The following is a 20851-nucleotide window of genomic DNA, read 5'->3' on the forward strand; positions in this document are numbered from 1 at the left end:
TTGCCTATAAAGCCTAAAGTCACTCTAAAAATTATTTGCATAAATTGTGAGAAAATCATCTGAGGATCATTTCTTATTCTCTCATTTTTAAAGTCATATTTTTTTTGTTAAATTTGTTTTTGGCCTTTTCATACAAGTGTCCAGTGCATTCTGGTTATTCTCACCTCCTTCCTTTCCCATCTCCTCCCCACCTCTGTTTACTCTCGATTCCACACAAGTCCTAGTTTTGCACTCAAGTCCTTGTGTTTCTTTTTGTCAGCCACTGAGTTTCACCAGGACCATCTGTCTTAGGATGGGTTTGGAACTGCCCATTGGAGCCTGGTGAGCTCACCCATGGTACCAACTGAAGACACTGACTGCCCCTCCCCAAGGTCCACTGGTATCTAAAAGTTGAGCTCAGAAAGGCAGAGCTCTGTGAGTCCCTCCCCAGTCCATGTTTGACAGATGACAGGTCCTTTCCTGTTAGGCCCAGTGCAGGCAACCACAGCTGCTGTGTTTTTATGATTGCAATGTCAGTGTCATGCCGAAGAGGCAGCATTTTGAGGCCCTGCTCTTCCGTTTTTTACTGGCAAAGCATTAGACATAGAGGTATGTCATTTTCCTCTCCATTCTCTCTCTCTCTCTCTCTCCTCTCCATTTCTTTGTGTTGTCCTGGGGATTGAACTCAGGGCTATACATACCTTACCCAAACATTTTACCACTGAACTAGATCCCAAGCCTTTCATTATCCATTGAATTATCATTTGAATAGATTTTTAGATAAATAAAAAACAGAATTTGTTTTCCTTTCAATTAACTGAAATTGATTTTTTTTTAAAGTTCCATTTAATCATTTATTATAGGCCGTGGATTCTAAGCATCACCTACAAGCATCAATCCATGCATCAGTATATATGTATATAGTGCACATGTACATAAATGTGTACATATCATAGCTTGTATTTTCTAACATCATCTAATATGAGGCTTTTAGATGTCATAAAATTTGAGTACAATCTCAAACTACAGAAAACTCAAATTACGGTTTGAATATTTTAAAATAAATTCTTATTGTTTTTAATTTAAACATTAGAACATACAGCAGAAGCTGTAAGGACTTGAACTTTTGTGATTAGGTTTTCCTCATTCAAAAAATTCTATTAATCAAGTTTTAATGAAAGTTTATGTAGTGATGTGTAATTTATATTTTGCATAGTAAAAAGCAAATGTGGACTGTGGGTACAGCTCAGAGTAGAGCATTTGCCTTGTATACCTTGGCCCTAGGTTCAATCCCCAGACCATATAAAATAAAATGTGTAAAAGTTATTTCTTGTAACTACAATGTGGTGAAACTTTGCTTTTTCAGAGAATATTAATTTTTCCCCAAATATTCTTTCACCAAATGAAATCTAAATTTACATCCTTATTTGATGTGTATGTGAAGAAGTATTAAAAATTAAAAGGCTAAAGCATAACGTAAACTTATACTTTTATAAATATTAAATGTTGAATGTTTGATTTGTTTAATTTTTTTTTTTTTTGAGCTGAAGACTGAACCCAGGACCTTGCACTTGCCCCTGTTTGGAACAGATTGCCAACTGCTATAGAAAACAGAAAATCAACAAGGAATCTTTGGGAAGGAGCACTGTGAGTAGACATTCTGGCCGTTTCCACTAAGCATCCTTAGCCAACCATGTACTGTAGGGTTAGTGCTGATCAGCAGCTAAGATGAGCTCTGATAATTCATGTTATATTTTTAAAGCAGCCTATGCTAGTTATTCTAGGAAGTGCTGATGCTATCCACTGTGCTAGCAAATCTTCCAAATTTATATGTAGGTAAAACATTTTTTTAAAGTGTAAAATGATACAGTCCTTGAAAATGCTTGCTCATGGTTTGCTTAAAGAAAGCAGCAAATGTCCTTGTAAAACAGAACATCTAAGTGCTTTTGAACATTTTTCAAAACATTGTCAAGATTAGTCAATCCCTTAAGAAGAAAACAGAAAACAGGTATGGCTACCAAAGACTAGGATAAGAAGAGTAAAGAACACAATTTGTCTGTTTAAACACAGACACATACACACAGACACACATAGAGACAGACACACAGACACACAGACATACACACACACACACACACACACACACACACACACACACACACACACACACACGATTTGCTGTATTGATTATTCTGAGCTGAAGGTGCCTGGGAAGGGCAGACGCAGGAAGGGCTCCATCTCTCCCTTCCTTCTATTCTAAAAGAAAAGCATAAATTCCCACGAGGAGAGGGCCTGGCTGGATCAGGAAGAGTAGAGCTCCTTGACACTGGAGATGGACTGCTGACATCCAGATGAACCCACACAGCAGCCCTTCTTGAAAAACCTACAGCCCCCCCCCCCTTAGTATCCCCCTTACTTCCTCAATTTCAAGCCGGTGGCCCGCCCCTAATCCTGCTTTTCTACAGTACAGAACTCCAGGTCCATCTGTTTCTTTTTTTTTTTTTTTACTTTTTTCTATAAAGTACTTTGTGTCACATAAAACAAAAAGATTTCAAATAAAATCTGTAGCTTTTCTCCTTTTCTACCTTTTGTCTATTCATTTTGCATACACAGAATCTGAGAGGGTAGAAGAAAAACTCTTCCTTTCTTTGCCACTTCAGGCAGGGACCTCCAGGGAAGGATTGTGAAGGGTGGAAAGACTTCACTGAGGAGGATCCAGACCTCCATGAATTTGAGGAAGGAAACTTTCAGCTTGAGTAAAGGACTAATTTCTAGCCAGGAAGCAGGTATATATTTAACTCTACATTTCTGATTGCTGAGCATAGTAAATTGCTTGCACTTGGGTGGGAGAAGACGCATCCTAATTCTTCAAGGGACTCGCCATTTTTCCCTGAGTAGAATCAGGCCAGAGCTGAGAGGTAAACAATGTCTTCAATCAACCATTTCACAACCAACACAGAAGCAGAAATTGGGGACAGCTGTTTTTCTGCACTGACATTGGAGACTTAACATCAAGAAGCATTCAGGAAAAAACAATTTCTTGCGTAGACACTTAGACCAGCAGTGAGATGATGTGACCTTTCAGGATCCTTGAGTCACAGAGGAGGCCAGACAGTCCAAGACATTATTTACCAAGGCCTCAGTGCAGGTATCCCAGAACTGCTCTTCTCTGATTCACTAATCAAGAGAGAAATTGCTCCGGATACCCTTGGACAAAGGCTTTTAATCACAACATTCTATTTCCCTGCTGCACTTAAATTTACAGCTCAGGATTCAGGCTGACTTTGTAGAATTCTATTACAGGATCACCCACCCATACACGGAACTGCTAATTTCTGAACTACAGCTCCATATTTTTGTTTGCTTGCTTGCTTTATTTTGCTTTGTGACAAGTCTCTCTTTGTAGCCCCGGATGCCCTAGGACAGCTATATAGAGCAGCCTGGCATTGAACTCATAGAGACTTCCCTGTCTCTGCCTCCTGTGTGCTGGGATTAAAGGTGCACCACCATGTTCAGCTAACTACATACTTTTAATTTGTAACTGTGTTGTCTTCTCCACCTTTGCTACCAAACAGGGCCTTTCAGATGTATGATGCATTTTATGGAGAGGAAAATAAAAGATAATAGGCATAAAAAGTAAAGAGGAGCCTTAAGGTGTTCAATAAAGCAGAAAATAGAGACCACTAAGCTCCTGTTATTATAGGGAAAACTTGCTTGGCCTAAAACTTTGCAATTGTAGTCCCTGAAAAACGGCAACAATAAAAATTATTTTTAAAACAGCAGCACTGGCTAGGACACGTGAAAGAAAAAAAATGCATGTTTCCAAGCAAAAACTGGCCAGTCCAGCTGTGTCACAAAGACTGTTACCACATTTCAAAAGGCATGCAGTAAGCACCAAATGGCTTTAACTTGGTACCAGTAAAATATTTGGCAAGATACTTAACTGGATATATTCTATTTTACATTATTTAACGTACCTACGTTCAACCCCAAGTTTTACCATTTACGTTTTTTCCACTACAAAGCCAGAACTGCAAAGATTTGGGATTGGGTGGTGGTGTGTGGAAGTCCCTTGCTGGCATCATCCTGGTGAGTAACGGCTCTCACTCTCCAACCCCCTCCCCCCCATTTCACTTCCCTCTTACTCTGCAGGATCCTGCATAGAAGGAAGGTCACATCCAGAAGGTAGTCACCACCCCACATTCATGCCCACCCTTCTCCAGCTACCTGGTGCAAGGGTACAATGTTTCTGCCATGCCTACATATCTAAAAGTTATAAAAACAGAGCTGGCCAACTGTCAAATGAAAAGTGATCTCTCTCTCTCTCTCTCTCTCTCTCTCTCTCTCTCTCTCTCTCTCTCTCTCTCTGACAAAGCTACCTTCATAACCACCAGAAATCCAAGTTCAAACTTAGATTTCCCTGATCTGTTAGAGTGTCACACCAAAATTTGGCTCAGTGCTGGGGCACACTCACCCCCACCTAGCCTTATGGCTTGTAAACTTAGCCTTTCCCTATTAGGTCTCCCATTTACCAAGGGCATCCTATGTGTGATATAAACACTCCAGTTTCATCAGCTCAAGAAATTTCCTATAGTCAGCTAGCTCTCAGGCCTAAATGTACACACAGCCAAAGTCCACCCATAGGAAAATGAGATAGGAACAGACCAAAGCAAGCCTACAGTCAATATTGAGGCCTGTGCAACAGAAAATTCCAAAGTTCCAAATACAGTCTCCATGGGAGAATAAGGCAGCCCAACAGTCAGTAACCTTGATTTCAAGGACTCTCCACCTATTTGGTCAGGACTGGGCAGTCAGGGACACTCTAGGCTTTACCTGAAATTAACTCTTGCCTGGTTTTAACCAAGTATACATTCAAATTCAGCATTAGTATGACAATCCCACTTTCCCCAGGAAACCAACACCTACAAAAGTACTGATGTTAATATGATGGTGCCAGTTTGGAGACATAGTTCTATAAATGAACATTAAAAAAAATCTTCTGTATTAGCAGAGGTAAAGATTGTTGCAGAATATTTGTTTACACTGTGAAGATGTGTCTTTGCCAAAGCTCCTTCTGACTGGTTTAATAAAGAGCTAAATGGCCAATAGCTAGGCAGGAAGAGACTAGGCAGGACTTACAGGCAGAGAGAGGAAGACAGAGGGATGAATCTAGGTGTGTGGAAGACACCAATGGGATGCCCAACAGGTCAGACACATGGGACAGAGGAAAGGTAACTGAGCCACGTGATTGCATAGATTAATAAAAACTGGCTAATTAAGAGCTAGTTAGAAAAAAGCCTAAGCTAAGGCCAAGCTTTCAGAATTAATAATAAGTCTCTGCATCATAATTTGTGGGCTTCTGGTCCTGATTAGAAAGTATTACTACAAAAGATGAACATCAATCGAGTGTTTTTCTCTTACTGGTCTTCTCCCCAGCTCTGTTACTACTTTACGATTCATTTCTTGTCATGCCCGGCATCCCCTCCCCCACTGTCTCTCCTTCCTTCCTTTCATTCAACCTCACCACTTGATTCTGCATTTTATGCACTGGTAAAATTCTGATTTCTATGGATAAGAAAAACCACACAACTACAAACGATACCTTCCATCTTTAGGAAAGTTACAAAAAAAAAAAGTCACCCCTGGTCAACACAGGAGGGGTGGTTTCGCCCATCTCAGTGTGGATGTGTGGGAGTTACTGCTTTCTGTGGCTCACAATCGGAAACAAATTTTCTAAAAACTGCAAGACACCTTGACTCTCTACTGAAAAAGAAGGGACTGTAATATGCTTCAGTTTGGCTTTTGTGCATGAATGAGACAGAAACTACTGAAAGCAGACTTTCTTCTAAACGTTTGCCCTTCAAACAATTACACACCTCTTTCTGCAGGTGTCAAGTTCCTAGTTCTGTAGTTTTCTCTTTAGCAAATGGTTTTTGGAGGCAGGAGAAGGATCAGACAGAATGGGAAAGGCTCCAGCTTAGAAATACAGAGAAGCTTAGCCTTTCCTTTTATGGCATCCTTCATTAGGCCTGGAGCAGAACAATCACCAAGGCTTTCAGTGTGAACAGCTCCCACTCATTCATTCATAGATTATTTTTTAAAAACACCTTACATTAAATGGGCTCATAATGTGGCCAAGTCCAACTTTTCAGTCAAGTCTTGTGTCCTCGTATTTTGCAATCTGTCTGAAGTGTGTGCCTTAGGGAAGTTTGTTTTTTAACACTAGGGTACCGAACTTTAGGATTTTATAAGAAAACCTAACAGTTCTTTCTTAATAGTAATAAAACTTTCTTTTCTGAAGAAGGAATGAAATGTCATAAAGGAAGGAAGGGAATAAGATGCCACCGACCTGCTAGGAGTGAAAGTTTTGACTCCTGTTTTCAAATACAATGGCATTTTATCTACTTGCTCCCATCCTCAGGGACTGCTTCATCAAGCCAAAGTATTTACCAACCAAAAACCTAAGCAGATGGTGAGAGCAAACTGACCCAGTGTTGGTCAGTTCTAGCTTCTCTAAGAATGTATTACAGACTGTGTAGCATAAGCGACGAGCTTTTGTTCCTCATCATCCTACTGGCTGTAAAATCCAAGGTCAAGTTCCTAGCAGACCCAATTTCTGAGGAGGGTCTGCTTTCTGATTGACAGGTGTCCCTACCAATGGAAGCAGAGACAAAAGCAAATTCTTGAGTATCTTTCAAAATCATCAATTCCATTTATTAGGGTTCTTGTCCAGGAAATAATTATCTCCCAGAGGTCTCATTTCCAAATAGCATCACTTTTCAGGTTATTAGTGTGTAGATTTGGATTCGTGTGTAAAAACGTGTTGTCTGAGGGGCAGAAATCGCATCAATAACATCAATCACTATGGTTTCAGACAAGACCACTGAGTCTCAGTCACTAACATTTTCATGAAAAGCTTAAGTAGTGCAGAATATCTCGAGTACACATACATATCTGTGTGTTCTATACAGATGCAGACATATGCAACCAAGTCATGCATAATTCAAATGGGGTTACATAGGTAATCATATATGAAATCCTAAATTTTTACAACTCAGACTTTAAGTTTCCCCTGTCTGTTTCATCTCTAGGATCCTCAGTAGAATGGGAATAAAGAGCTGAGCTCACTTGAAAGGTACTGTGATGTGTGTTTGTAATGAACGGGAGAAGAGTGAGCTAAGATGTGGTCACAGTACTCTACCAGGCAGTGAGGAATGAGATAGGCTTCCACTAAAATGTAGTCATTATGTATGCGGTTCTGTACATTCACGTGTTCTGTTTTAATGAACAATCATATTTATTGCTGGAGGTATGAATCCTTCCTTATAAACACACACACACACAGAGAGAGAGAGAGAGAGAGAGAGAGAGAGAGAGAGAGAGAGAGAGAGAGAGAGAGAGAGAGAGAGAGAGTTTTATTCAGGCTTTGGTGTCTGCTCACATCCTTTTCCTGCCTGGGCCAGATCATCCAAATCATTTGTTCTATTGAATAGTTGCTGACTAGTTCAATGCTATTGAACAGTTATTTATGCTGGGCCTGACTCTATAGCCAGAAATGGAACATTTAACAAAGCAAGTCTCTTTCATGGAGAATGGGTAGGGTGAGAGATTGGAGGGGGAATAAGGGTCAATACAAGCAATAAGGAAGAACAATATGTTTCAGATGAGGTAGAATGAAGAAGTTAAAACACCCCTGTTTCCCATCTGTACTTTCTCCCTATCTCCAGCTTATCACATCTTAGAGACCTAATGACTTCCTCCACCCTGTGATTGTTCGGAACCCTTGATCCAGCCCCTGCTCCCATCAAGCCGCTCCTTTCCATCTGTTTGCTTACCTGTCTTATCTTTCCCAAGCAGCTACAAGGCTTTGTAAAGTGAAATGTGTGTTTTTTTTGTTTGTTTGTTTTGTTTTTTTATGACATTATCCTTGTGATTTGGCTCAACACTAACTAGACAAGACCTGACATATAACATATACAACCAATACCAATTCACCGAATAATCTGCTGCAGGAGTCAAGAAGCCCAGTGCTGGGCTGGCATCCAGCTCTTCCTGCACAGTGGAGAGTGTATCAGGAGTGACGGCTGGCAAGACAGCCTTCTACGAGTCCATTAGAATATCCTCCTTAGAGATGCTTTCTGCTGCGCTGATCCGTAGCTCTGATGCTGAGCATCATTTTTTTAAAAATTATTATTGCAACTTAAAATTCAGTCTGCTAAAAGGCTATAAAATATGTTTTAAATAAAAACAACAGGAAGACTGTCTGGTGTTAATTAAAAGGTGAACTCACAGACACGAAAGGAAGATCTGTTTTTCAGAACCAATGAGCTGGCTTCCACAGAGAACTGGAACAGGGAATTAGTCAGATAACCACGAGACACTAAAAACAACTGGCTGAATGAAATGAGAGCTGTAGAAGTACTGGAAATTCCAGTCTTCGAAAGCATTCTGACCTCAAAATGGTGTCAGACCATCTTTCTAGGATTCTATTTAGTGCCGGTTGTCTCTTTTAAGGCCTCCTGGGGCTATTGGTTCCAACAAAGATGGAGGCAAAACCTTTGGCATTTCAATAAGGAAGAGATGTAGGAGTCACATGACCACAGTCCATTGTGGGCCTTGAGCAAACCAGACCAAAAGCCCACAGAACTACCTGCCTTGAACGTAGTGGAGGAAATGTCTCCCATTGCTGCTGAAGCATCTGCGGCAAATGACTCCTGAAAGTCCCCTTTGGCATTAGAATTCAGGTTTTGCTGTATTACAGCTAAGCATGTTTCCTCACAGGAGTCCCGCTAAAGTTACAGCTCTGATGTGACCTTCTACACTCCCTGGTGATCCCCCTCCAGCCCACCCCACCCGAGTATTTCTAGGAACAAGGGTGAACTTTGAATTTTCTTTCCACTTTCAAAGACAAGACCCAGCAGAACATAGAAAACTCACAAACCAAGCAAAGTGTGGAAGCAGTCTGTGGACTTTTACCAGGCAACTAGTAAATGCCTACTGTGTTTTGTGGCCACCGGCCTATTTTGTTGGCTATAGATAGGAAGAAAAGAGAAAAACTTAATAAGTTCCAAAATTATTTCTAATTTATTTTGCTGATGAAAAGTCTGAAGCAGAAAGGTGATGTATTAGTGAAACTTATGGAAGAAACATTGTTAGGAATAATGTGGTGGACTTCTGAATTCCTGTATGTTGTATCTTTATCAAGGAAGAAAAAGAAGTTGAAAATGTGAGGTATGTAAGTTTGGGTGGATATCCATCTTGGCCTGTTAGTATGGTACCCATTATTCTTAAAATTGAAAATAACTGCCATTAATGTTTATAGAGCATATAGTATCTGCCAACCAAGGTATTAGAGGTTTGTGTCATTGTTTAATTTAATCTTCAACACTATATGGTAGCTATCATTAACCTCACATTCAAAAGTAGTAAAATTGGAGCTCAGAAATTTTAAGACATTTTCTTCAAAAACCTTGTATGTAGTAAATTGAAAAGTCCTAATTGGAAACCGAGTGTGTATGACTAAAATTTGCATTCTTTCCAACATTGCCTTGAAGGATCAAATACTATTCTTCCCTCATTAAAAACAACTTCTTTAAGGATAAAGACTGACGTTGCAATTTAGTGTTGAGCCATACAGAATTTTTAAAGAGGATTATGCCCTAGTTAGAGTTTTTAAACATTTCATTTAAATGCATTTGAGTTGATTAATTTGCATAACCGAGTCTAAGCTTGTTTCCGAGGAAAGCATTCTGCTAACAAGTGTGTCCCATTGGTCTTTTAATGCTGCTGCAGTTTTAAAGGTCTAAAATGACAAGTCACAGTGGGGTGAGGGGAGGTCATGCCCGCATTGTGCACGAAACAGGAGAGCCGAGATCTGGAGGCTCACATGACAGGTGCAGCTGTGGAGACAACACTCTGCCTGCTGTCATACCGAACCAAGTCTCACCGGAGCAAGTGGCCTTCAGGGGGAAGGGTAGTCGAAGGAGATAGAAATGCAGGGCCAGAGATGGAAGACGTGTTGTAATAACTGTACCAAATTATCTCACCACCGTCACAAAACAAAATGCTTATTTCCTCAGTGGTCACTTGCCATAACTGTGCGGAACAGCTCTACCCTGACTGGATGCTATTCAGTCTTCCCCAAGGGCGTGCTCACTGAAGTGATTTTCAGGAATTCTTTCAGAGCATCCCACTGACTAGAACATTACTTATTTCTCAAAGACATGATTATAGCTTCACATCCCTGTTTAAGGTAACTCCAATCATGGTTTAGCACAGTTTCCTGGCTAGAGCTCATGGTGTGACATCTCAGAGCCACCTACTGGGATAAATTGCCTTTTGGAGGTTTTAAATCACATGTATACCAGTCCTTCCCCCTTTTTAAGATGGATGGGGGAAGGAAGAGGAACAAGGAAGGTAGAGGGGAAAAAATTAATACCCTCACCGGAGAAAATTGAACGGCATTAAGAAAAATTCAGAGGCGATTCTAACCATTGATTCATATCATAAAAATTTTCTCTATATCTCACGAGTCCCTTTCAATTTCATTTTCTTGTTTTGTAAGAAGGGAAAGTTGGATTTTATTTCCTCCTCTGCCTCAAGTGTTCTACAAATGGGAGCCAGCCAAACAGAACTGGAGGGGAGCCACCTGCGGCAGCCGCTTTTTCTTTGGTTACCTTGGAGTTTCTGGTTGTATTCGGTCCTGTCAGACTGGCTCCTCCTCAAGGTGCCAGAGTGGTCCCCAGAAACACCGCTGTCCACCACCACAGTGTCTGTCTTCCTCCTCTCCAGCATATACAGCCTGGGTCTCAGGAAGGTCAGATTCTTTCTCTTGCCTCCCAGGTTTCCCTTCCCAGTGGCTTCTCTGGGCTCCATCTGAGGCAATGAGACAAACTTCTGAGGTTTGCAGGCGATGGCTGGTTGCTTAAGGACCTCCGGGCGAGCCTTGGCATTTAACTGCCCCTCTTCTAACTACACGGCTTCGCTGCAGGGTTACCTGTCGGTGACTGCTACCTGGAGTCCCCGAGCTCCACCCCTATGAGGTCATTCTTTTTTATACCTACCATCCAACAGGGGAAGTTGCCACCTGTTACCCGAGAGACCTGCCACACTGAGTTAGGCAAAGCAGGGACTCCACTGTCACATGCTGCCGAAGCAAACAAAAATCGCATTGTGTGGGACAAGGGCTGGGGGTGGGGAAAGGGAAAGGGAGCAAGGTGAGGCAGGGAGGAGGGAAGGGAAGGACACGTTAGCAGAACCCGCAGTCTGTGGCTTGAATGTGTGCCCATGGGTGTGTGCAGGTGCACTCTGAGAACCGTGTTGTGAGCGGCTGCTGGGAGCCCTGCGCCACTTTCCTCCGGTCGTCCACCTGTGGCTCTGAAGTCAGTGTGCAGCTATGACAATTTGCATTTGCGCAACGAAGGAGACAGGGCTATTTTTATTTGGAGTATGTGCCCTCCAGTGTTGGCATTCGGCGATTATCTGCTAACAATCTGACTGGCTAAACCCTGATCAGATCTCCTAAGAAGTCAAGATTGACATTTGGGAGTGATTTCCCGCAGGAGAGTCAAGAAGTGGAGATGAATGAATTTCCCCGGATCCCAGAAAGTTCTCTGTCGCTTCTTCTCCACACGCTGCCTTTGCCTGGGATCCAGCCTTGTCCTCCTGTGCCTTGGCCCTTAGGAAAACAATAGATGATTCAAGATTAATTTCTTTAGGATCTTTCTCGTGTAGCTTCACCAATGAAGGGCGAGGAAAGAGCAGTTTACGTTGGGAGCCAGAGAAAAAGACCGGTTTGAAAATGAGGAAGCATGAAGAAACAGCAAAGCAGGATGGGCCTTTCATTGTTTGAAGTTGTTTTTCCTCGTGTTTCTTGAGCTCTCCCGAGGGAGAGGTAGCAGAAGCTTGGGGAATGTGCTGAGTGTCTTGTGCACAGCCTTGTTAAGGAAAAGAGACCCTAAGGAGAAAACTAGATTCTCTTCTGCGAAGGGACCACCAGCTTCCACCTGCCCATTGTGAATCTTGCTCAACTCCATCTAGACAAGATTATAAATGAGAAGAAAAACAAAACCCATCTTCCCAACTCAGGATACAAAGGCTGAATGTTATTTGCATAATTACCTTAAGAGATAAATGATAAATCCTCACTATAGTGACATCTATATTTAGACTGTCATACTGAATGGCTTTTATTTGAGATAATTGAGAGTTTATTTTTTAACAAGCTCTCCCAAGTATATTGAATAAATAAATACCTTTACAGCAACTTTTAAAGCTGTAAAACGCAGTTTCTTACTTATTAAAATATCCCACTTATTCACCTGGAGACTATCAGAGCTACACTCTTCAGTATAATGTTATAAGTGAAAAACTGTGCCATTAAATCTGTAAGAATTTTGGGGAATAGGAGGTTTAAAGATCAAACACTCAGAAATCCTGTCCGCAGCCCATAAAAAACAAAAGCGGAAAATCAATAAAAACAGATAAAATGTTTTATATGTTTTTTACACAATAGATTTTTTTTATTTGCTTGCTTGTTTTTTTTTTATTTTATGTGTATGCAATGTGCATATGTGTGTGCATGCATGTTTGCATTTGTGCGTGTGTGTGCACACGCACTTGTGTACGTGTGTGGAGAACAAGGTTGTTTGTTGCTGGAAATCACTCTGAATCATCCCACCCCATTCACCGAGGCAAGCCTCGCAGGCCCACCCAGAGCCAGCCTCTATGGCTAGTTTTCCTAGCCAGCCATGTTTTGGTGGCATTTGCATGAGTGCTGAGGACCAGAGCTCTGCTCCTTCTACTTGGGCAGCAAGGGCTGGACCATTGAGCCTCTCCTGATTCCATATTGCTTTTGGGTTTGTTCGTTTGTTCGCTTGCTTGTTTAGATAGTCTCACTATGTAGCCTTGCCAGGCCTGGCACTTACTGTGTAGAAGACACTGGCCTTAAACCCACAGAGATCTGCCTGTCTCTCCCTCTTGAGTGCTGGCATCAAAGGCATATGCCATCATAGCTGGCATTGCTTCGGTTTTTGAGATAAGGCCTTTGCTTTTTTTATATAGGCTGACCTGGAACTCACTATGTAGCCTAAGCTAGCATGGCATTTGTTCTCTTCCTGACTCATCTTCCTGAATCCTTGGTGTCAGGGTGGGCCACTGTGCCACCAGTTTAAATGTCTAAGAAATGTGTGATTGCTACAGTAAATGTAGCCTTTATGTTGGAAAAGTTCTGGCCTTGGCTTGTGACTGTGCACTTCAGAAAGGCTGCAGTATGTGAATTTGAAAATGGCAGAAGCATTTGGAATCACAAAGAAATACAACACTAGATGACAGTGAGAAGTGGCCCAGGACACAGGCGGGGGATGAGGTTTCTGGTAATGTTTAAAGGATATACAGCTGACTTTTGTGTTTTCCTAAGTCACTGTTTTATCTAGATATGATTCTTTTTGCATTAACCTAAATGTTTCAAGTGGACGCATCCACACACACAAGCAAATGTGAAATTGTGATATGTTCAAGCAGCTCCTTAATCTGTCAATCTTTCTGGAACAAAATTCTATTTCTAAACATATTAGCATTGATATTCTGGTAGGTTTATTGTTTTTACTTTTAATGATGGATAATCACACACATATCATAGCTACTATAGATTCCGTGGCAAATGTGTGTTTCATTTATTCATGATGTCTTATTTTAATTTTTAAAAATTATATTTCATTAATTGTGTGTATGTTGACTCCCAAGTAAAGGCCAGAAGACAATTTTCATGATTCAGTTTTCTCCTTCCTCTGTATGTAACCAGGAAAAGAAGTCAGGCCATAGGATTTGGTGGCAGGTACATTTACCTACTGAGCCATCTCACTGGCCCTTTAAATATTTTCTATGTAAACTTAAAAGTAGTCAGAACTACTGTTGTGGTTTAAATCTGAGACGGTCTCCAGATCATATATTCACTTTGGGGGGATATTAGCTACCAAGTGATGGAATTTGGATCCTAAGAGCTCTGACTTAAGCCATGGATTATCCCTTGATGGATAGATACATAACACGATGGCATTAGGGGGGGTCAGGGGGGGAGGATGGGGGTGGGAAGTGTAGTGATATTTTGCTGTACTCTAATAAAATTTGCCTGAAGATCAGAGGACAGAGCCATCCACTAGATTAAACATCGAGGCCAGGCAGTAGTGGTACACACCTTTAATCCTAGCACTTGGGAGGCAGAGCTCCATCTGGATCTCTGTGAGTTCAAGGCCACACTGGGCTGCATGAGATTGATCCAATCTAGGAGAGAAACAGAGCCAGGCAGTGGTGGCACACACTTTTAACCCCAATACTTGGGAAGCACACACGCCATAGGAAGATAGGAAGTGAAATGGCTGGGCAGAGGAAGGCATATAAGGCCTGAGGAAACAGGAACCAGAGCCTTTTCAGCCGAGGACTCAGCAGCATTCAGTCTGAGGATTTCTTGGCGACAGGATCAGCTGAGGAGTTGGTGAGGTGAGAAGTGGCTGTGGTTTTTTTCCTCTGATTTTTCAGCACTTACCCGAATATCTGACTTTGAGTTTTTATTATAAGACCATTTAGGATTCATGCAACAGGGAAGTAGGACCTGGAAGAATGGGGCCTGATGGGAAGAAGCAGCCACTGAGTCATGCTCTGACAGGATCATCTTTTCTTCCTGACTCTTCACTTTCTCTCTGATTATTGACTTCCTCTCCATCACCTCCTTTTCCCAAGATTCTCTGCCCTGCACAGGCCCAGAAGTATTATAGGCAGCCAGCATGGATTGAAACCTCTGTGAAGCAAGACAAAAATCAATATTCTGGCCCGTAAGTCACCCTTTCTAGGGATTGTGTCACAGTGGCAAAAACTGACGAACCATAGTTTATTCCATCAGTGACTGGGGCAAACATTACCAGTACTTTACTGTTTTTATTCTCACACTCACTCCCAGTTGTCATTCTTAAAAGGACCAGAACCATCATTTTATTCAAGGCAGTACCAGGCTCAACCAATCAATGGTGATTTTTTTTTCCTTTTTTTAAAAAATAAAAAGTGGCCATGTTGCTCTGGTCTCAGAGCCTGCCATCTCAGGGTTAATCCAGAATACAGGGCAAGGTATTGATTCTGAGGAAGCTTTTCAGTCACCCAACTAAAGGAGCATGCGCAGCTGGCTCCAACCTTCTTCCTCTGGACTCAATGGTAAGTGTGGAGCAGTCATGACCACCCTGTGTCTGAGAGCCAAAGATTGATGGATTCTTGCACTGTTATACTATTGAACCAGCACTAGCCTTAGACTTTTGTTATTTGGGTAAAATAAAGACGTGTTTTCTCCAAGCCATTTTTGGGGTGCTTGTGAGCATATCTGAAGTGTATTTAGCAGATAGTACACAAACAACTTGTGTTTCTCCTGCTTATCTTCTAGACTAAGCCAGAGTTTAAGAATCTCCAGCCTAAAACATGTTTTAGTTCTTCCAGAAACGAAAATGGCCAGGTCAGAGAAACTTTGAGTGGGCTCTTTATTGGATCATCAACCAGACAAGAGCAAGGCCTCTACTCTATCTACATACAAAGGTATTTCAATACAAGGAGTTTATATTACTTGGGTAAAATGATGATATTGAGACGTCTAATTGCAGTTTCACTTAGTACAGGATGGATCCTGGTTCACTGTTAGAAGCAGCATTGGTCATTAGATCCAAGACTCTGTCTCCATCAATGGCTTCAGAATTCACTGTCCTCATGGATGCTCTGGGTCCCAAATACTACCTTTGAGAAACAGAAGAATGAGTTAGTCATTAGTGCTGTTTACCAAGCAACTTCGGGTCTTCACTGAGGCACATGGGAATATTGCCCTGCCCTTTCTGCTTTGAATTTATCCTTGCCAAACTAACTCACTTTGGTCAACAACTAACTAATTGAAAGTGATGTGTTTCACACTTGGGTAAGTGTTAAAAGCATTCTGTTTGCTATGGATTTCCTTCTGTCACTGATGGGACAATGGTTTCTCCTTCACTGTTAGTCCTAGAACACAGATAACTCAGGAGGAAAGCCCTGAGTAATATATGTGAGCATGAAATGATTTTTGTTGTCTTTAGCTGCTAAAATTTAGGGCTTATGTTGTCATTTTGAGACAGACTCTCACTATTTCAGGTTGGCCTGCAACTTGTTATGTAGCCCACATAGACCTTAAACTTGTGAAACTGCCTCAATTTCCCATGTGCTGAAATTATATGTATGGACCACCACACCCTGCAGGACCTTTCAAAAAATTCCTATCACTGTAGCATAACCAGACTATACTTATGAATGCAGAGTATTGGTCAAATGATAATTAAGTCTTTTTAGGTCAAGAATTATGGGAGTTCAGGATTCTAACTCAAGGTACAATTAGGGAGACACATCCTAATTCCAAAAAAGAAATAGCATTGTAGCTGGAAGATTTCTTGTGTCCTGGCCTGGCCGGCAGCCACTTGGACCCAAGTAAACATAGAGAGGCTTATATTAATTAAAACTGCCTGGCCATTAGCTCAGGCTTACTACTAACTAGCTCTTACACTTAAACTCAGCCCATCTCTGTTCATCTATATGTTGCCACATTTTCCGTGGCCTTAACTGTGTGCCTTTACATGCTGCTCCCTGGATGGCAGGTTGGTGTTTCCTGACCTAGCCTTCCTCTTCCCAGAATTCTCCTTGTCTGCTTATCCTGCCTATACTTTATTCCTGGCTACTCGCCAATCAGCATTTTATTAAACCAGTGTACAAAAGCATTATCCCACAGCATAGCATCTCTTGGATACGGTTATAAATGAATCGGGCAGAGGAGGGGAAAGGGAAAGAACCTTATTACAGAAAGCCAGGCAAGACATGCTTGGGCTGGAGTAGTGGAGCAGAGACAGAGGGAAGCTGAGGAAGAAAAGCTGAGGCAGTCAAACACATCATGACAGCTCAGATGACAAGATTTTCAGCTGCTTTGACTAAGATGAATGAGGAAACAGAGAGAAGGAGAATTCACATGTGAAGACTGATCATTTGGTGGATTTTAGTTCTATATGCTAACATTACAGGAGAGAGGAACAAAGGACTTTTGGTGGTGTTCCAAGAGTTCTGTTTAAAGCAGTCACAGGCTAGGCTGCATGAAGAAATGGCAGCTGTGACAGACAAGCTGTAGATTTACAAGTTCGGGGTCAATATTTAGACTTTAAAAGTTGGGAGTCAAAATAATGTGCATATTATTTAAAGGTATGGAATGAGGCCATTCTTTAGGAAGAATATCTATCCAGAAGAGAAAGATAAAATCAAATCCTTCGTATCTCTAAGTCCAGAGGTAGGTTTAGCAGAAACCCCAACAAATGGAAGACAAAATCATTTAAAGTCAGAGAAAAGCCATAAAATGTTACTTTGGAACAGTGCAGAAGCAAATTTTCCCCAAACTCAACAATACTTAGTTCTTCAATGACAAAATGAAATGGAAATCACCCAATTCCGTTCATTTCACATCATTTCAAGCATCTGTAAGACTTCCAAATGGAATTGAGTCAAGTGACAGATGTGGAGGCCAGAAACAGATCCCATTTAAAAAGACAGAAGAGGGGCTGAGGAGATGTAGTAGAATATTTTAAAGTGTATTACTTTTGTTCATGTTGCATGAACTCTGTGAAGCTGTGTTACTGTGCCTGATGGTCTAATAAAGAACTGGCCAATCACAAGGCAGGAGAAAGTATAGGTGGGGGCTGCTGGCAGGCAGAGAGGATACATAAAAAGAGAAAACTGGGACTGGAGATCTAAGATCTAGGAGCCAGGGAATGAGGAGGACTGCAGAGGCCAGCCACCCAGCTACACAGCAAGCCATGGAGTAAGAATAAGATTTACAGAGCTAAGAGAATGGGGAAAGCCCAGAGGCAAAAGGTAGATGGGATAATTTAAGATAAGGAAAGCCGGCTAGAAACTAAGCGAAGCTAAAGCCAGGCATTCATAATTAAGAATAAGCCTCTGTGTATGATTTATTTGGTAGCTGGGTGGCAGTCCCCAACCCCCAAGAGAGTTAAAAGAAACCCCAACAACTGGGAGATAGTGCAGCTGCTATAGGCTAGGCTCACAACCCAACATGTAAGAGTCCTGAAGCCGGGGTGACAGCTCTGACCTATAATCCCAGAACTTGGGAGGTGGAGCCGGAACAATTAGGACTTCAACGTCACCCTTGGCTACACAGCAAGCTTGAGGCCAGACAGAGCTCAACGATACTGTCAAAAAAAAAAAATTTGGAAGCTTGACAATGATACTTTGGGGGAAAAAATGAGCTCATGTACTCCTGGCAAAGGGCTAAGGGGAAGGGCTGAAAACAATCATTTTCTATTATTGAGCATATATGTAAGAACTGTGATAAAGTAAGAGTAAGGAACCCAAAATAATACTGTTCTCCTTTTTAAAAATCTTTTTAATTGCATTCTCTTTTTCTACCGTGTGGGTCTCTGGGCTCACACTTAGGTTGTGAGCCTCGGCTGTGGCATTGACAAACCAATATTCATGTTTTTCAAGACGCAGGGACGGATTTAGAAAACCTGAAGAATGATAGCACTGCTAATAAATAATGGAGAAAGAGACTTAAACTCATTCCCACCCTGTAGGGAAGGCTGTGGCCTTTGACATTCAGCTATGCACAAAGTGGCCAGCCAGCCAACTGCTGGCTGAATGAATCTTCAACAGTTTTCCTTCCTGTTCTCTATGCCAGGCATTCAGCAACAATTCTTTACAGTCTAGGAACCATCCAGTTTAGTTACCATTCTAGTTATTGATGACTGAATAACAAGCTGCTCCCTAAGCTTTAGCTGCTTGCAATAGTGATTATCAGAGTATTAGGGTTCATAGCTGGGGGCTCAGGAACTTGGGAAAGGCTCACTCAGCTAAGCAGGTCTAACTCAACACTCAGCTAAGCAGGTCTAACTCAACACTCAGCTAAGCAGGTCAACTCAAAAAAAAAAAAAAAAAAAAAAAAAAAAACTCAACACTCAGCTAAGCAGGTCTAACTCAACACTCAGCTAAGCAGGTCTAACTCAACACACAGTTAAGCAGGTCCAACTCAACACTCAGCTAAGCAGATCTAACTCAACACTCAGCTAAGCAGGTCTAACTCACACTTCGACTGTGGTTGTTGGCAAAGCAGCCTTGGCTTGATCAGAGCTTCCTTTTCTTGTTGAGTTGAGGCCTCTTCTTTTGACCTTGTGGAGGAACCTCATTTGGACTTCTTTCTGATGCAGAAGTTTGAGGGGCATCCAGAGGCTCGGGGCTCCTGAAGGAAGTCACCTAGTGTCACTTACATCAAGATCTCAAGTGCAAATCCTACCTGGTCAAGGAGAGAAGTTTCTGTGACTGACTGTCTTTGAGAAACAGTCCAATCCACACTCCTGGCCATGCCTGGATTCTATTCACTTTGGGCATTAACGTTGTTCAAGCCATTTCTTAGAATTGGAATCACCTTTACCATTCTGATGGTCTCATACATCCTTTGAAACTGAGCTCCAAGGTGCCTTGCTCTGTGATGACTCCCTCCTGTCCTCTGAAAATGGTCACTTCCTCCTTCCTCTGAACTCACTCATCAGCACTTCCTTCACAATGGATGCCTCTCTTCATACCCTGCCACTCCAGGTGGGGTTCGAGCTTTCCAAATGATTTGCCTTTGCTCCCCTTCTGCCTAACAACACGAGGTCAATAAATATTGTTGGAGATCAGGTCTTACAGCTTAAGATGATCCACGGCCACCAATACATAGAGAGGGCTTCGCTGCATCCTCTCTACCTCAGTACTTCCGTTCCCAGAAAGGGAAGGTAGTAGATCTGAAACAGAAGCAAAAACTGGAGAATATTATTTCTTCAAAGATGAGGTCATTAACACATTGTGGGTTAGTCATAACACCAGCTCTGAGAGTTTCCTATTCAATTATCCATTGTTCACAGTGGCCCTACTATCTTGTAGCTGTGTTTTTATATCCTCCAGCAGGCTCCCTGAAAGCAACCACTTCTGGTAATGCACTGGCCGGGCAGCAGCATAATAACCCTGTCAGCAGCAATGGATGGAGCTGCGGACAGGAAGGAGGGAAACCATCTAATGTTTTCATCCTCTTGACCAAAGTAATTTTAGCAATGACATATGAGCAGAGCTGGGCCTTTGTCTCAGCTGTAATGAATCATCCATTCCAAGATTTTCAAGGTTGTGTTGAGGGGGTGTGGGGGAGATTTATCTTGGATGGGGAAACATCTTTGCAAGTGCAGGGGCTGGCCTTTAAGCCAAACTAGCAGCATAAGCAGGAAAATATGCTGCTGGAATCTTTGAAAACTAGCTAATAATTGCTAGGGTCTCAGACAGATCATTGGATTCAATTTCCTGTTGTGGATGATCTTCCAGAATCCATTCATTAATAAGAGTTGCTCAGCAAAACAGGGACTTGGGCAAAAGCAAATGAAACAGGAGATGAACTAGTCTCATTTCCAGGAAGCATTTAAGAGATTGTTGTTATTTCCCTCCCTCCAATTTCTCCAATCTTCATTGCCTAAATTCTGCACCCAGTTGATAATATCTGGCTAGAAACATAGGTACTTTTATTCTGGCTGTAAATAGCCCACTTCTTTTTATGGCAAGCATGAGTAATTCAGAAATATTTATTATAGACCAGAATCTTAATATTACAATTGAATGTTAACTGTGCAAATCACAGCATTGCATTATATTCAAGATTAGATGCTGCAGACCCAGAAAATATGGTCATCAAATGACCTCGGGACTCAAGATAAAACAAGCGATCATTCTTCTACTTCACAGGCATTTCCTTTTTCATCTTTCTATGGTGCAGAAAACTGCTCATCATGGGAACCCAGTC

At 41.7% G+C, this 20851-nt stretch overlaps 1 protein-coding gene and 1 long non-coding RNA gene across 3 annotated transcripts in view; both read right to left on the bottom strand.

Moving 5' to 3' along the window:
* Nucleotides 1-10972, bottom strand: part of Arhgef38 (Rho guanine nucleotide exchange factor 38) — a 114006-nt gene extending 103034 nt beyond the window's left edge. Inside the window, 1 exon segment of the mRNA XM_037207121.1 lies at nt 10656-10972. Coding sequence (XP_037063016.1) covers nt 10656-10854 — 199 coding nt within the window. The 5' untranslated portion in view covers nt 10855-10972.
* Nucleotides 10973-15473: 4501 nt separating this feature from the next.
* On the bottom strand, nt 15474-20094 carry LOC119088135. Of its 2 annotated transcripts, none has more exons than XR_005091708.1 (2): nt 19114-20094; nt 15474-15747 (listed from the first exon to the last, which is right to left on the bottom strand). It is a non-coding gene; the product is annotated as an uncharacterized LOC119088135 (long non-coding RNA). The 2 variants fall into 2 exon arrangements; XR_005091707.1 differs by having other exon boundaries at nt 15474-15743; nt 19114-20087.
* Between the last annotated feature and the right edge of the window lie 757 nt (nt 20095-20851).

Source organism: Peromyscus leucopus, chromosome 6 (genome assembly GCF_004664715.2).
Source record: "Peromyscus leucopus breed LL Stock chromosome 6, UCI_PerLeu_2.1, whole genome shotgun sequence".
Classification (NCBI taxonomy): Eukaryota; Metazoa; Chordata; class Mammalia; order Rodentia; family Cricetidae; genus Peromyscus; species Peromyscus leucopus.